Raw genomic sequence first — 17,184 nt, 5'->3', positions numbered from 1 at the left:
TTCCATGCATGACTAACATCATCAACTCTGCATGGCTGACGCTGGGTATAGTCCTCCTGGTGGGGTGAGCATCTGAGATGTGGTGCGACTGACTTGTTCACTTGTAATTCTTCAAAATTCTAAAGTTTTTTTGACTGAAATTAGTTTCTGCTTGTATAATGAGTGTATTAGTCAAGTTTGGTAAATTTGTGCATTTTATTTCATCAACCGCTCAAAATGGATGGGATGATAAATAATGTTCACCGCACATCTCCGCCCCCGTTTACATTATAAAACAGTGTCCTGGTCCTGTCACGTTTACATGGCCATTTGTGGCAACGCAGAGTTTGTTCTGCTGAATGAATAAAACACACCTGTCAAAACCACGTGTGTTCCCCTGGCATTTAGGGCCTGGGCCTCAGCTGAAAAAAAGACAAGGACAGTCAGCATGAACGCAAGAATTTTGGTCACTACTGAGTATAAATGATGTAGATTATGAAACACGTTTATTTTTAAACTTTATATTCTTTTTACAGTCACATCAATTTAGTTTAGGATTTTTTTTCTCATTCGTGTAGTCTTACGAATGGAACATTTGCACTATAAATATTTTTTTTTTAAAATACACTTATCTGAAAACTACCCTGTGCAACTTCCACATTCCAAGTGTCGCAGAGCAAAGGATAAATGTATGTCGATAGGCAGGTGTCTTGTGCCTTTTTCATCCTTTTGTGTTCTCTGGCAACACCTCACTGATCTTCCGTCTGCCTCTGTTTGGACTGAGATGGAAGAGCATAAAACTTTGATCATGCTCGAGGCTGCATGACTCACATCCCCCCCATTTTTAATGAGTGGGCGATCGATTTTACTTTTCATTCACGACCACAATTCCATTTGTATTTCCATCTCAGTCGCCTATTTTGTCTCCTGAGTTTGTCCGGTGGTGCGACTTAAATTGGTTGTTGGTGATTCAGATTGTGTTGCTGATTAAACACTTCAGCCAAAAATAAGAATCAGAATCAGAATCAGGTGTACAGCTTAAACCATGTGATCATGAGGAGTTCTATCGACATGTTTAGATCACTGAAAACCTGAAACGACCAAGAACTCTAATTTTGCAATCATAATTAATGATGATTTCATGACTTTGTTCATTCAAGATGACTTTTTATGGGGCTTTTGTACTCAACCAATGACTGAATCATATTTAATGATGCATTTTCTATACCAACTTGTTCTCAGGGTGGAAGGTGAGGTTCTAGCCTATGCCAGCTGACTTTGAGTATCAGGCGGGGTACTCACTAGACCTGTAAATCGCAGAGCAAATACAAGCAAGCACTCACGTTCACATGCATGGAACTTTAGAATCCTTGATTAACCAGAGGAGTACACTGAGAAAAGCCATGGAAGAACATATCAAAAGATTAATGGAATGACAACGGAACCATGTACTGGTGTATGCTTTCAATTCATCAATGAAAAGATCACCAACCAGGACTATTGAGCTTCTTTTTCTTTTTTAAATAAAACGACAGGCTTCATTTCAAACTAATGTTTTCCATCTGTTAAATGAAAGTAGTGTTTTGCGTAGCTAAACAAATCAATGTTCTGAGAATAAATGGAACCATCTGAGTCCGATTATAAATCTTACATGACATTGCCCCTGAAATAAACACTTTCATTCATCCACCCCCGATTGAGACTTTCATGGTTTGTATAAATGAGTAGTGTTGTTGTCCTTTTTATTTACTTCAGGCTTAATTTGCCCAGCAACTTTCACTGGATGACTCACCCAAGGCGCCTGTTACGCATGACAAAACTTGTAAAAGGGTGGGGGGGGAATCTAATAAGGATGAGGTGGAGCAACTTGATCACAGGCCAGGCGGAAAATATAAAGGTGTTTGGCGCTGTAGACCCAATCTACATCATGCTGACGATGTTGTGTACCGGGAGTCGGACCATGCAGAGCTCCAGTCGGCCCAGTGGCGCGCTCTTGTGCGCGTTGCTGCTGCTGCTGCTGCGCTCCTGTCCTCTCTCGCAAGCACAATTCATGGACACCGAGTCTGAGGAGGACCTGAGTCCCAGAGCCCTGCGGGATTTTTATCCAAAAGGTCCGAATCTGACCAGTGAGAAGCAACTGGTAAGCTTGATCGTCACCCACTAAATGCTGCATTACATCACTTTCTAACCACATTTCAGATTTTTGTTATTTACATTTTCACTAAGAAATGACTGATTTTTTTCTGGAAATTGGATCGTTTTATAGTTGCTTTTATAGTGTCACTGTGTTATGTTGATTTTGTCCTTCACTAAAACAAGTGCAATGTTGTCGTTTGCGTGGCAGCTTGGAGCTCTCCAGGAAGTGCTTGAAAAGCTGCAGACGAAACGACTTCCGATGTGGGAGAAGAAATTTGGCCAAGTCCCGACGGTGCAGCCTTGTTACTATTATGTTAGAAATTTGGCGATTGTCGTGGTGTCTTGCTGTATAGTGAAGCTGGCTGTCCTGTGTTTTCTTCAGTGTGACATCGGAGAACAGTGCGCGGTGAGGAAAGGAGCTCGGATCGGGAAGAAGTGCGACTGTCCCCGGGGAGCTTTCTGCAACTTTTTCCTGCTCAAGTGCTTATGAGGTTGATCAGCTTGCCATGTAGAATGTTGCATCAAAACAAGAAATTGTCACTCAATTCCTTTGTGATGTTTTTTTTTACGTTTGTATGAAGAGCTCGAGGGTGATAGTTGATTAATATAATAATAATAATAATATTCATAATAATAAATGTATTTGTGTATTTCCTTTATCACACTACTAAGTGTATAACAATGTGTACTGAATAAGAAGCACAATAGAGTCACAGATGCGCACACGCTAATGTCACATTTCGATACCAATGTTCATGATCACGTGCAGTGAGTGCCAATTATGAATTCCGCACTAGGGTAATGTTTCTTTTTTTTATGGAGACTATCATTACATTGAATTGCATACAACTGACTAATTGATGCGGTTGGTTGGGATCATGTTTAAGTATCACTTTGATATACTCATGTGTAGAATTGTTCCATAAAAAGTGTTGCAGTCTTGTTTCCGATAAATGTTTGTGTTGGCCTTTTTGTCATGATAAAAATAATAAATGGTGAATCGTGTTTTGTAAAGCAGTGGCCTCGTCACATAATCTTTTTCAAATACATGAATCAGTCAACAACCACAGTGCAGCCTGTCAGTGTTGCACAACAGTAAAGCAAGTGACGCGTTAATATAATAAACTGATCTCATCCATCTGAGGGCACCACACAATATAAATGATCATTTGTTGATTTGACCACACCATCATCATTAATATAGATGTCTGCAAAATTAAAAGAGATCCAAATGTGATCTTACATAAAGTCACTGGTGATATAATGATTCACTCACCTGACTTCCAAGCAAGAGGCACAGTGTGAATGTGAATGAGGGGGAAATTGCCTTTTTTCTATATGAGGGCTGATTGACTGCAGCCCAATCCCAGACATGAATCAGGCTTTCACTCAGTCAGCTGGTATAAGATACAACTGCCCACAAACCTAAATAGAAAACGAGGTAGGGAAAATGGATGGACGGATGTCATCGAGGAAATTACAAACCAAGCAAGTGGAGAACATGCCTACGGCACACAAAAGCCAAGTTTCAAACACACAACCTCCAAACTGTGAGGCACACACGCTGTCCGTTAACCGTCATAAACAGGCACAGTTGTAGTAAATAAAAAAACTAGATTTGAACACTTACCGAATACTCACTAAAGAATCGTATAAACCAGCTGCTGAAGTAAACAACACACTGACAATGGCCTAACACAGACTGAACAAAACCAAATAACCAAGAACTCCTGGGCCGGAGGTCACCAAAGTTTTGGCGTCTGAGAGCTGCTTCTTGGTTACTATAGTCATGCTAAGGGCTACTAGTTTCATGCACACTGCAATTGCATGTCATTTTTCATCTCTAATAATCTACTCTACCAATCAAGTTTGTACACAGGAGCTAGATGAAGTAAGTAAGTGATAGAGGCATAAATCCCCCCCAAAATAAAAATGACAAATAGAATTACAAAATTCCAAATCTACTTTTGTGATTTTTCACCTTTTACAGGAAGTTCTGGACTCCATTAACCACGATAAACGAGGGATCACTGTACTGCTCTTGTCCACCTGTAAAAATAGGAAAGCGTTCTGCAAAATATTTTGGATTACAAACATCACATCAAACATGAGCTCATTTGATCACCTTCACAAAGTGAAAAATACAGTTCCAATCTTGTCTCCACTTGCAAGGGCTGAAATGAACAAGAACACAATGCGCACACAAACCCGACTGATTTCGGACATTTAGCTACACTAAAGTTTTATTAAATGTCAAGAGGAAGCTGTTAGCCAGACCATGGCTAATAGTAGCCGCTGCCGAGGGGTTAAAAGTAACCGTACTGCTCAAGGCAGAAATTAGCAATCGGCCACTAAACAGATAAGGTTAGCAGAACAAATTCAGCTTCTTACCATCCAGACATGTGACTCCATGCTGCGGACACCTGTCGCCGCTCATGCAGAGTACGTTCGCACCCGCCACCGCTTGCAGCGAATTCATTAATCCGTCAACGTTGCAGTGCGAGTGGACATCAATTTTGAATAAACACCTCATTGACAAACCCTGGATGTGTTTGAACATTGCGCATCATGGAGTGGCATGTGGAGCGTCAATGTCGGATAGAGACCTTCACAACAACGCTGGTTGTGATGCCGTGATGAAATTTCAAAGTTTGACTTTGAAAAATCCAGTACGCCAGCGGATGACCCTAGAGATGATATGCAGTGCAGAAAATGGATGTGCAAACTTGGAAAAATTCAGCGCACCAAAGCTCCAGCGGGGAGGCCAACTCCACAGCCGAGTGTGGCCGCGCTAGACACGTCATTTTCCGATGAAAGCTGGAGGCGTACCCACTGAGTGGCCTTAGGGAATAAAAGTAAATCAAGCTAACTCTTATGGATTAAAATCTAATATATAACAACCTCGGAACAATTAACCATACAAAAAGCCTTTCGTAACGCATTGTGTTTGCGTATCTTGGTGACTTATTAAAGAACACAGACGAGACAGGACAGAAGCAGCACTGATCTGTGGTTTACATGCTCCACCCCGTTAATCAGATCAACCGTGTTACAGCCGCGCAACTCAACAGAATTAGGTTCGTTGAATGAACTTCAGTCATCTATTTAGCAGAGTAGTTGTGATACTTTCAACGATTTTATTCAAACAACACCTTTTTAAAACACTTTAACACTTTTAAGACACATTCTTTTTCAGTGGTAACATCACTTATAAATTGACTATATAAAACACGAACACTGCTAACAGAAAAAAAGGCATTCAAAGGATTTCAAGTACACGGGTTGTGTTGGGTTGGGTGGTCGCCGTCCAACGATTGCATCGCCATCTTGCTCACTGATCTATGCCGCGGATGCGTCTTGCCAGCTGGATGTCGCTGGGGAACAGGGTGACCCGCTTGGCGTGGATGGCACACAAGTTGGCGTCCGAGAAAAGCATCACCAAGAAGGACTCGGCTGCCTCCTGAAGCGCCATCAGAGCGAATACTTGCCACCTGAGAGTAGGGTGGGCGATATTTCGGTCATCCGGTGGCTTAAGTAGCAACTGTGCCATTTTCAACACCGTCATTAAAAATGCAGCGCATGAAGACCCAATATGTCATTTCACAAAAACCCAACTGTAAATTTGGCAATGAAATTTTGTTCAGCTCAGAATACAAAAAAAACAAACAAAAATAAAGACGCAAAATCAAAGCTGGGTGGCCTGACTAGTTAGCGCGATGGCCGCTCATTGCGGAGGTTGTGGGTTCGATTCCGGCTCCGGCCTTCCTGTGTGGAGGTTGCATATTCTCCCCATGTTCTCCCCTCAAAAAAATAAAAAATAAAAAATAATCCTTGACGCGGCGATGGTGGAATGGGCAACGAGATTGGGAACAACTGCAAGTAGGAACAATTTACGGTCACAAGTTTTCTTCCCTCCTCCATAGGCTAACACAAAAAATTGTGCAAAACAAGTCTATGGGGGTGGCAGTGATTGCCTCATTTAAGGGCCTTTTCAGACCTTCCTTCTTGATCCATCCATCCATTATCTGTACCGCCTCTCCTCACAAGGGTTGCGGGGGCGGGCTGGAGCCGATTCCAGCTAGGTCTGTGACGATAATTCAATATCGATATGTATCGCAATGGTTGGGTGAGTGATAGCAATAGAAAATTGTATCAATAAATTATCGATCCCAAAAAAAAAAAACGGCGCAGATTCGATTTATGACTGCCCTACTCGTCACAAACTCCCTCCCATTGAGGAAATACAACCCGAGGCTTACGCATGCGCCGCTGAGCTAGCGTTACTCAAAACAAAGAAAAAAAAAAACGGGTGGCTAAAGTGGACTTACCGGCCGACTTGAGGAAACGCTTGCTTAATAGTTAAGCCAATAACAAGCACCCCCTCCCGGACACGCACGGGACGAAACGGCCCGGAGGTCTAGTTCACGAGACCTCCGTCGCATGGGAGGCGGCGTACGTAGCAGTGAAGCCGCTAACAAGCACCCTCCGCGGACACGCACTGGACGAAACGGCCCGTACCACCAGAATTGTTCCGTCTCAAGGGAGGCCGGCGTGCATTGTCCATTTTAAAATAAAACAAATTGGAATTCAGCCCTTTTCCCTGTTTGATTTTCAACAGTTGTTGTAAATTCCTCATTACTGCTCTGTTTATACAGGTATTGGTTTGCTGTTTAATTTGCATATTTAACAACAGGCATGTTTTCGGGCACCTAATGGGTCCTTGTATTTATGTTAATTTATGTCGGGCATATTGTTGGACAGCTAAGCGGTCTTAAGAGAGACGTATCGTACCTTTTCGTCGTTGTGTATGCGCCAGAATAAAAGTGAGTTATTGAGCTCTGTTTAATTGATTGGAGTGCTATTAAAGTTTGTTCTCTATCCCTGTGTCAGGTCAAGCTCTGTGATTCGAGTAACTGTTTGGATGAGGTGCTCCGGTGAACCCCCACCCAAATTCACATACAGTCCCAGCTCTCCGCAACAATCGTAAAAAAAAAAATATATATATATATATATATATACACATATATATAATAATGATAATTTGATTGATATCGATATCGACCGATATGACATACATGCCTTCCGATATAGTTTTCAGCCATATCACCGAGCGCTAATCCCAGCTATCTTTGGGCAGTGGGCGGGGTACACCCTGAACTGGTTGCTAGCCAATCGCAGGGCACACATAGACGAACAACCACCCGCGCTCACACTCATACCTAGGGGCAATTTAGAGTGTTCAATCGGCCTGCCAAGCATGTTTTTGGAATGTGGGAGGAAACTGGAGTGCCCGGAGGAAACCCACGCAGGTACGGGGAGAACATGCAAACTCCACACAGGAAGGCCGGAGCCGCAATCAAACCCACGACCTCTGCATCGTGCTAACCAATCATCCACCGTGCCGCCTTCTAGATCTTATTTGCTTTGACATAAAAAAAGCTTAGCTTATCCCGGACACACGCCGTCCTCCTGGGCCAAATGGCCCCTCTTGGGCCTTGATATACGTTAAAAAAACCTGGGCCTTCTATTAAAAATAACTTAAACTTGAGTAACTCATTACTCTACGAAGACAGTAGTATTGTAAAGGAACTTGTTATTTTCACATGCAAGTAACGTGTAATATGTAATATTGCCCAAAACTATTGATGACAAATAAAATGGATTAATGCATGGTTAGATGAACACCGTTCGACAGTATGGTATGGGAGGTTAAAGGATGGTAAATTATTTCAAACCAAAGGTTGATGCAGCTTTGGCTTTAGGGTGTTGGTATCGTTTTAAAAAAAGCGCTTCGGACAACATATATTGGAGATAAAGTTCTATAAAACTATTTACTGTTATGATAAAAGTGGAACTTGGTTTAAGGGAGATGGCTAAGACATGTTTTTCAGCAAAAATGCAATTAGTAACCCATTTGAACTTGGTTAAAAGGTAAACAAACAGCAATTGCGGATTTGGGTTACGAGTCCAGACAAACTCATGCTAGTCGGCGCAAGCTATAAAATTAGTTTCAAAACATTGAGACAATAGTAATGAGGAGACAGTGAAACGGTATCAAATGTTGTCAACCCCACCTGAGGTCTCCTTTGTTGAGATCCTGGCACACCTCGCGGACTAGGCGAGCGAAGGACGACTTGCGGAGGAGGAGCCCGGTGCTCTTCTGGTACTTGCGGATCTCCATTAGGGCCTTGGCTCCCGGGCGGTACCTTTGCCTCCTGGGCTCCTGCCTGGCCCTAGAAGTTCCCGGCTGTGGCGACTGCGGCGGCGGGCGGTACCTTTGCCTCCTGGGCTCCTGCCTGGCCCTAGAAGTTCCCGGCTGTGGCGACTGCGGCGGCTGGCTACCGCGGGGCGATGCAGCAGGTGGAGGGGGTTGCGGCCTATGGCGCGGGTTGGCGCCTTTCCTCCGGCTGGATGAGGGGTTGCGGGGCATGACGCAGGCCTCAAAAACGCGAAAAACAAGACGAAGGTCCCAAGTCCGAGCAAAGTGCAAAAAAGCCAATTTAAAAACAAATAAGTCAGACGGAAAGCCAGCCCTAATTCAAGTGGCACAAGTTCAGCCTTCGCCCAATCAGCGAGTAGCAGGGCGGGGCTTAGCGACGCGCTGGTTCGGCGGCAAAAATGACGCCATCTCCAAGAGAAAACCTCTACATTCATATACTCATAATAATAATAATTTACTGTTTAGTAATGGCAAATTGAAAAGTTCAGTTGCAGCATAATTAATACAGCGCGGTGCAAAAGTTAAAATTAAACAACGTGCGTAAAACAAATCTGGTATGACCGTGCCATTTTTAAAGTGCGGATACAACTTCAGTACGCACTCATTTTCCCTGCATTAATATGGTGAAGAATATTTATTTTGTGATAAAAAAAAAAACATGAATCAAGAGTAGATGGTCCAATTGTTCCGTTCCTCAGACGCGGTCTGGGAAAAAGCAGCGCATTTCTTATTTACTTTTGCTTTCTAAATGCTCATACAGGTCAGTAAAGAAGTAAACCTGTTATGAGGCTGAATTTGAATATATAATTACCAGAGCTGGCCAGTCCCTCCTGGGGGGCGGAACGGTCCCGCCCTTGGGGAGAAGCGAACCTGTCTTCTACCTTTCACAAAATTACAAACTAGTCATGTGGTAAGGTTTGAAAAACTTTATGAAGCAACCAAATCTCCTTTCCCTCACGAGATGACGTTATCTACCCACCTGTCTGTCGAAGGTGGATGGTGTGTCTCATTCAAATTTCTTGTGCTTTGGATTTGAATTGTGAATGCTTAGGCTTCCCCCAGCATTCCAAAACCATGCATGTTAAACAGCCATAAGATGCAAAACAAACTGAGAAATATAGAAAAACAAACGTCATATTGATTTGTTTTTGTTTTATTAATTTCTTTCAACATATCTGGTATCGGAGCAATCCAAATGTAATTAAATGTATTCGAGTTTACATTAATATGATCTCACTTTGATTACATTACTATCTGCATTTTTTTAACCACACTCAAAAAAATCATTTTCGGGTTAACGTAATAAAATTGTGAAGGAATTTCCACCCAAATAAAATGCTTTCATTTTGCAAGCTAGAATTTTGCTGAACCAACTAATCATAAATGTGTTGAGTAGACAAAATATTAGTGTTGTCAGTACTTATTTTCTATTATTGATTCCAACTTAATTTGTTCATGCAGGTTGTATTAACATATATACAAAGGTAGAAGCTGACTTTTTTCCCTTTGGTCAGATTAACTTCTATAATAAGAGTATCAGTATCTTATTTTTACGGCGTACGTACAGCAAAATATTTTAATGGTAAAATAACACCATTTGTTTAATGCTGACTTAACAAAACAAGTCAACAAAAAATACTTTAAGGCAAAACTTACTGTTTATACAAATTCAATTTAAAATAATAATCAGAAAATAAGACATTGTTGATGAATGTTTACATCGAGCACTTTTCACATGACCACTTAGTTGTTGGTGTCAAGTTCATATAATCCACAGAAAAGACAAACAATAAAACACCTCTCGACTCCAAAATAAGTGCTTTTTGTGTGCTAAATATCAGTTTACATCAAATATACATTTATATTTCAAATGAATAAAACTTCTGCAATCAACAAAAATAACCTAAAAATTCACCCATTTTTGTAACCCTGTCAAGTTCTCTGGGATGACTAAAATAAGCAATAAGCAAACTCAACAAAAATCGCACGCACTCTTGGCAACATTTTAGTCTTAAGTTGTTTTGATCATTTAAACTGAACATTTCTCAAAAAATTTCAGTGTTTGCAGCCTTTCCGGTTCTCAGTGATACAAAAAGAGCTACTATATGTGAGACTAACATCTTTTCTTGAAAATATTTGCTTCATTTTTGGTCATTCCATACAGGATGACTTGCGTAAGTGCAAGGTTTTCAATACTTGAGCTTTTTTTGAGTGTCTGTTTCCATCTAGTTCAGTGATGAGCTTCTGCAAAACTTCAAAGATGTACCGAAACTCTGACGGGTCGTTTAAGTTGAGTGCGTAGACCAGAACTAACAGCATCACAACAGAAAATGGAATGTTCCCCAGCTCATCCAGAACATTCACACCCTCCAAGATGATACCCACATCATCTGGGTTATCCACTGGCTCGGCACCCTCTTTTTGAATGACATAAATTCCAAACACCATCTTCTCCATTTCAGCCTGGTTTCTTTCAACATCTGCAACCTGTAAGAAAAAAAGATTAATGATCTATGAATCCCCTAAATTATATATGAACAAGATCACTGTGACTGATATTCATTGACATTTCAAAGTCAAACACTATTTTTATAGTCTAAGATTTTTCGTGAATGACAGATGCCTCAAACCTGGACGATAAAAATGTAATTCCATATCATGTATTCTTTTTCCATTGTCTCTGGCTCATCATTGAGGTACACGCACTGGGCTTTGAGGACGCACTCTCTGCTGACATCAATGACGTTGGTCTGAGCAGTGCCGGTCCAAGTTTGCCACAACAAATGCACAAAAAAAAAACAATTTAAATCATAAGTGAAGATATCGCAACACATGCATAAGTATTGATAAATCACTTTACTGTCTCGAACGTTTTTACTTTCTAAATCCAAACTTTTAAATTTATAGGATTGAGTCAATCTGTAATTTTCATTTAATGTTCCATTTATCAAATATTTTGATGTAATTTAATTTGTCTTAAAATGTTCCAATCTTTTCCCCCCCAAGATGTAGAGGTTTGGCAGGCTATTTCCATTACCATACTAGGGATATGGGAACCATCGTGCTCTTAATCTTTCTTCCTTGAGCGCCACTTTTTTGCCAAGCATCCTCATCAAGTCTTGAGAAGAACGTTGGCACCAAACTAACTGTTGTGATTCTCTTGAATTCTGCAGTTACCTTAGCACAAAAGCAAGTTCAACCATTAATAAACATTTTAAATGACATTTAAATTGTAATCTTTCACCAACTCAAATCTTGAAACACTTTCTTTACCAGTTATTCTACTAACATGCTGATATGTGGCACATTGTACATTCGACCTAAAGGTTGAATATAAATGATCATAATCCAAACATGAACACCCGTGATAAACTCACTACAAATGACACCAAACAGGAAATTAAGTGAAACAAACACACTCTCACCCCAGCTATCTTTTTGGTAAACAAGCAGCATTTGACACAAGTGCGCGTATAGATCTGGCAGGCTAGTCAACAAAAATGTGATTTATTTCCTACTCATTCATATAATATTAACTATGTCTATAAACTACTAGGCTAGTAGTAATTGCCTATGAAACACTCGTGCTGAGTTGTTAAGACAAAATGGTCAACTCGTTTGTGCACTTCAACTGTACGTGACCATGTTGGCTTCAGTCGTTTTCAGCCTAACATGTAATTCACAAGTTATTTTTACAAGCATGTGAACAACAAATTGTTAAATTATTAATGTACCTTAGTACCAATAAAATTACTTCCACCGGTCTATTTTATGCGCCGTGATTAACTGGTGACAACTTGAGTTGTTGCACTTAGGTTTAGTTAAAATGCAACAACACACTATGCTAAAACTAGTGGATATAAATCTGAAATTATTTTCCAAAACAAAAATAAAATCACAGAGAATAAAAAGTGAAAATGAACTTACTAAGTTAGATGTTTCTCCCCGTAGATGGTTTAATTATTGATTGATGCAAGCGGATTCAATTGGAGTGATTAAAATGTCGGCATTTTCTGTATTGGGACTTCTTTACACAATGGCGCGAATTCTTACCTGGCGAAAAGGGTCTGTTGCACGCTACTGCCACATTCTGCACTGGAGAGGTATTGCATATGTGAGTCCTATCTAAACCCATTAGTTGCGTTGACATATAGCAGCAATCACGCAGTCGTAAGGATTTTGCCTATGTTGAAACTACATGATTAGAAAATGTTTCACCCCTAAACACGAAGAAATCAAATAGAAGCTACATGTTCCACTTTTGTAACAGACACCCATGTTCCTTTTTTTGAGTGCAGTAACGAGTAACTGTACGTGTGTATCCATTTAATAGTCAGATGCATCCCATGTTTGGAACAAATGGGTCATATATTCTCATTGCTACCGTTACTGACTACTGGGTTGAATAGTATAACTTGATCAAGTTTCTTCTAACAATTCATACTAATTCTAATTCTATCATTCCTCTTCATATCGTATCGGATGACAGCAGATATCGGAATTACGCCAGGCTGCAATATCGGTATCGGATCGGAAGTGGAAAATGTTGTATCGGGACACCCCTTGTAAAGAGTTGCCGTGAAAACTATAACATGTCTAAAGACTAGATAGAAAAGTATTTTTTTTTTTCATTTGCGTCAGTGCCATTTCGTGTGACACACATCCAATAAAAAACCGTTGCTTCGGTGGATCTCCTGTATACTGTGAATGTTCTAGAAATGTAATATCTATTTTAGAAAGGATGTGTTGAATGTGTTTTATATTCAGACAGAATATTAAACAGAAAACACATTTTGCACACATCATTTCAGTGACCTGTATTAATCACGGAAGAGTAAATTTAATGTTGAGGTACCACAGAAACAAATGTCACAAATTTTCACTCTGGTAAAATATTATTTAGACAGTGTTATACTGTGAAAATATATAATTTAATTACAAAACAAGTATGTTGAATTAAGACTTAGACATTTGCATATCACTTCATTCTTGTACAGTAAGAGCTCGCTTGATTCAGAAATATAGGGTTCCATTTGTGCCAAAAATATGTTGTTTTGTCATTATTATAATTATTATTATAATTATTTGAGGCTCACACATGCACAATGTCACATGTGGTTGGAGGACTGGAAAGTTACAATGGCATCTAACAACAACACATCAACATCGATAATAAACACTTACATAGACACTTACATTGACACTTACATAGACATCTAACATTGACATGTAACATCGACGCTTATCATTGACATCTAACTACGGCATTGTCTAGCGACACATAGCAACGACTTTGTGAAATGACACATTCTAATTACATTGCCAAACTACACACCAAGACAACACTTTGTGAAATGACACGTCATGACGACTTATACAGAGACATAAGGCGCAACAACATATTTTTGGCACAAATGGAACCCCATAAAATGGAACCCCATAGCCTTTCCTCTGTATAAGCAGCATGTAGGCAGGAAATGCGTCCAATCAGTCCAGTGGAACGCTCATGAAAGTCACACGTTTACAGATTTTTAGAACTCAGTCCACACATAAGGCACTCTGCATTATAAAGCGCCACGTCCCTTTTGGAGGAAATTTAAGACTTTTAGAAATCAGAAATCAGAAATCCCTTTATTGTCATTGTACAGTGTGCAACGAGATTAGAGAGCTCCCCCCTCCGGTGCAATACAACAATAATTTAATTAAATGTATAAATTAGATAAATAAAAGAATAAGTAATGAGATAGAAAATAATACGAAATTGGATAAATTAAACACATTACGTCTGTCCGCCTCAGTGCAGCCGCTGTACCAGGTGGAGACACAGTACGTCAGCAGGCTCTCGATGGACGAGTGGTAGAAGGCCAGCAGCAGCTTCTTGTCCAGATTGAATTTCCTGAGGACCCTCAGGAAATGCAGACAATGGTGGATCTTCTTTACCACTGCTGTGGTGTTGTGTGTCCAATTAGGTGCGCCCTATGGTCATGAACATACGTTACATGACGCTCATTCCATTTGGCGAAAGGAATACACCATCCCTGTGAATTTGAATGAAAATCCGTTGGGATTCGGCCTTTTTATTCCGATTGAGCATATTTATTCAGTTTGGTCATTCAGATACATTTGAATCCAAATACATGGCTCAATGTAAAGGGGGTGGTTTTAAGGTCATTAGTGTTGTATTCTTTTCTCCAAAACAAATTGATAACATTGAAAATGTAAGCTACAATGTGAGCATAACTACGGTGAAGCGCAGTGATTGCGCCATCATACTTTGGGATGTTTTGCGTCAGCTCAATTTGAGGACAGTGTTGGCACAATCTTCAGCAAGAAAGAAAAAAATCTGTCAGATAAAGCCTACTAGAATATCAGAACTTAATTAAAATAATTAATTATAATTAATAAAAAAATCACATTTATCATAAATTTAAATGCGATTCTGAACACAGGATACCACATTTTCTTTGTTTATTTTTTCTTATTTTCCAATTCATTTGATTTTTATGGGTAACAAATCACAAATCACATATGGTGTCCCTCCTCATGATTTTATTTATCAAATAGCTGGACTTTTTTTTTTTTTTAATTGAGTTCTCTCTAATGTTACAAAGTTGACGTTGAGGCTTGTTTTTGCAGAATGGTCGTCAATGTGCAAGCAGCACGTCTCCAAACTTGTCTCTTACCCAACCGTCTTCTTTGCAACCTGTCAGCGCCCATCAATAATGGAGAGGAGACAAGAACAAAATGCTTGTCTTTTTTTAGGGCCGAGGTTTGTGTGTTACTATTTGGGAAGTCCTCATGGAATTAAAAGAACACTTTCTTTTATACTGCCAACTAAGCACACATTTGCATTATTTCACAGAGAGCTGAATAAAAACTACAGATTGAGTAAACATGTTCCTAATTCCCACACTGGAAAAAAAAACATTCTGTTTGTACCATAATGATGTTACAAGATGTTAGAATAACAAGTTAATGTAAAGAAAGAAAGGGGAAAAAGGACAAGTCATATGGCAAGTGTGTTGTGATCGCTCAACATTTTCACTGAGATTGTATGTACAGCAATGTTAAAAAATCTTGTTAATCTTAGTTCTCGTGCATCCAGACAGGGAGGATTAGTCACTGATCCCCTGGAGAAATTGCCTCCGATTGTAATGTCAGACTTTTTTTTTTTTTTTCCGAGAGGCCGGCGGTGCTCATTTGTGTGCAATAATTTGTCAGGGACATAGATGAAGTCAAATGAGAAAAAGAGTGATTGAGAGCATGATGGATTGAGACAGACAACAGCAGACAAATGACAGAGCCTGAAACAGATTTTGCTTTGCGCCAGGATTGATATTTGCGACAAACATCTCAAGTTGTCAACACAAATTTCAAACAAATTTCCTGATGCAGAATTCTTGATAGTAAATTAAAATTTCCAATTGAACATTAGGTATCTGTAGCCTTTTTCTTTTCTCTCCTATCCATGTTGTACCGATTATCTGGTTTAGAATCACAGGCAACACACTTTGCCCAAAAGGTTGTTCGGCAGTCGTTTGGGGCAGATATGCTAATCACTAGCCTAGCATACTAACAAAAATATTTTATGATTAATATATCAAACTGATAATACTGATTAGTTGCTTTAAAAAAAAGCTATTGCCTTTTATATACACTGGTCAACACATTTTACAATCAGGTACAAGTGAACTATTGTAGCTGATTTTTTTTTTGTACTGTTTCCAAAACAGCCCAGATATCTGGTTTTCATATCAATAATAACATGACAATATCATTTTTAATTTGGTAATATATTTAGTAATATCAACGAAGTAAGGGTTAAGTTCAACAGCAGGTAGATTTTATTTTGTGAAACTATAAATTACAACACATGGTCAAATGTGTATTGTGCATGCTTTTATAGGTCAAGCTTAAAATAAAAAATAAATGAAGTTATCTCCAAAACCTGATGTGCTAGAAAAAAGTAAAGGTGTTTTTCAAATCAAATCAAAAACTCATTCAGGGACATTTGCTGTTGACTAGTGAAGGTTTGGTACTGCCATCCATTTATAAGAAGCGAACAATCTGTTTTGCTCATTTCCTTTACCACGGATTGCCAGACCAATAGTGTTGTTGCGTCGACTTTTTAAAAACATATATTTGTAATATGAAAGGCACATTTTGTCCTTGGCTGGCAACCAGTTCAGGGTGTCCCCCGCCTGCTGCCCGGAGATAGCTGGGATAGGCTCCAGCACCCCCCGCGACCCAAGTGAGGAGAAGCGGTACAAATCATGGATGAATGGATTTTGTCCTTGTCTCAAATCACATCCTCTAAATGTGTGCAGATGAAATTAGGATTTATTTCCAGGCATTCACTATTAAATAGGTATTTGGTTCCTTCAAAGTGGGAGTGTTTTATTTCATTTAATAATATATTATCATTTGTAAAACAGCTACAAATGTTTGTTAAAAATACCGATGAGGAATTTAGGCTCAAAAAGCCCCAAGTACGACTGGACTGTGTCATTATAAAGCCATGCAAGTAATGCTCCCCTCTAGTGGTCATATTGGGGACCATTTCCAAATATCTGTCCTCATTTTCAGAACTACATGCAACCAGTAAATTATATATCATTACTCTTGATAACCTTGTGGGCTTAGTCAGGGTAAGGAGTTGCTTTCAAAGAGGCATTTACTTTTTAATTAAACATGAATCTGGTGGGAAAATCCGTGTGGTATGTAAAAAAATAACTTCAAACAAGGCAGATCAATTCAGACTGATTTTCAAAGAGATGTCTCTGTGATGACTTAAATTGATATTTTGATTGAGTTATCCGTCAAGCATTTGGTGAGGAAGTGAAAGCAGA

The 17,184-nt window shown here is 39.6% G+C and overlaps 3 protein-coding genes across 3 annotated transcripts; 1 reads left to right on the top strand and 2 right to left on the bottom strand.

The window, feature by feature from the left end:
* Positions 1 to 1,851: 1,851 nt before the first annotated feature.
* Positions 1,852 to 3,132, top strand: cart3 (cocaine- and amphetamine-regulated transcript 3). The gene is made up of 3 exons (XM_088296065.1): positions 1,852 to 2,119; positions 2,324 to 2,407; positions 2,498 to 3,132. Exons 1-3 carry the CDS (start codon positions 1,907 to 1,909, stop codon positions 2,603 to 2,605), a joined length of 405 nt encoding a protein of 134 aa, XP_088152191.1. The 5' UTR covers positions 1,852 to 1,906; the 3' UTR covers positions 2,606 to 3,132.
* A 2,106-nt stretch (positions 3,133 to 5,238) lies between these two features.
* On the bottom strand, positions 5,239 to 8,668 carry LOC148336763 (histone H3-like centromeric protein A). Its single transcript, XM_088296324.1, has 2 exons — positions 8,190 to 8,668; positions 5,239 to 5,606 (listed from the first exon to the last, which is right to left on the bottom strand). Exons 1-2 carry the CDS (start codon positions 8,543 to 8,545, stop codon positions 5,447 to 5,449), a joined length of 516 nt encoding a protein of 171 aa, XP_088152450.1. The 5' UTR covers positions 8,546 to 8,668; the 3' UTR covers positions 5,239 to 5,446.
* Positions 8,669 to 9,925: 1,257 nt separating this feature from the next.
* Positions 9,926 to 12,403, bottom strand: LOC148336762 (uncharacterized). The gene is made up of 4 exons (XM_088296864.1): positions 12,263 to 12,403; positions 11,378 to 11,512; positions 10,966 to 11,085; positions 9,926 to 10,822 (listed from the first exon to the last, which is right to left on the bottom strand). Exons 2-4 carry the CDS (start codon positions 11,393 to 11,395, stop codon positions 10,487 to 10,489), a joined length of 474 nt encoding a protein of 157 aa, XP_088152990.1. The 5' UTR covers positions 11,396 to 11,512; positions 12,263 to 12,403; the 3' UTR covers positions 9,926 to 10,486.
* Positions 12,404 to 17,184: the final 4,781 nt, after the last annotated feature.

The sequence above is a fragment of the Idiotropiscis lumnitzeri genome, chromosome 5 (genome assembly GCF_059441095.1).
Source record: "Idiotropiscis lumnitzeri isolate Australia: NSW breed Sydney's pygmy pipehorse chromosome 5, RoL_Ilum_1.0, whole genome shotgun sequence".
Classification (NCBI taxonomy): domain Eukaryota; kingdom Metazoa; phylum Chordata; class Actinopteri; order Syngnathiformes; family Syngnathidae; genus Idiotropiscis; species Idiotropiscis lumnitzeri.
The sequence above is the reverse complement of the archived record's forward strand: the minus strand, read 5'-3'. Positions and strand labels throughout refer to the sequence as shown.

What these genes read in the sequence shown, in the direction of transcription:
- cart3 (XM_088296065.1), top strand. Translation starts at nt 1,907, where the DNA reads ATGCTGACGATGTTGTGTACCGGGAGTCGGACCATGCAGAGCTCCAGT. An exon ending in TGACCAGTGAGAAGCAACTG is followed by an intron (nt 2,120 to 2,323) that starts GTAAGCTTGATC and finishes TTTGCGTGGCAG; the next exon opens with CTTGGAGCTCTCCAGGAAGT. An exon ending in AATTTGGCCAAGTCCCGACG is followed by an intron (nt 2,408 to 2,497) that starts GTGCAGCCTTGT and finishes TGTTTTCTTCAG; the next exon opens with TGTGACATCGGAGAACAGTG.
- LOC148336763 (XM_088296324.1), bottom strand. Translation starts at nt 8,545, where the DNA reads ATGCCCCGCAACCCCTCATCCAGCCGGAGGAAAGGCGCCAACCCGCGC. An exon ending in CTCAACAAAGGAGACCTCAG is followed by an intron (nt 5,607 to 8,189) that starts GTGGGGTTGACA and finishes CCCTACTCTCAG; the next exon opens with GTGGCAAGTATTCGCTCTGA.
- LOC148336762 (XM_088296864.1), bottom strand. An exon ending in ATTACATTTTTATCGTCCAG is followed by an intron (nt 10,823 to 10,965) that starts GTTTGAGGCATC and finishes TTTTTCTTACAG; the next exon opens with GTTGCAGATGTTGAAAGAAA.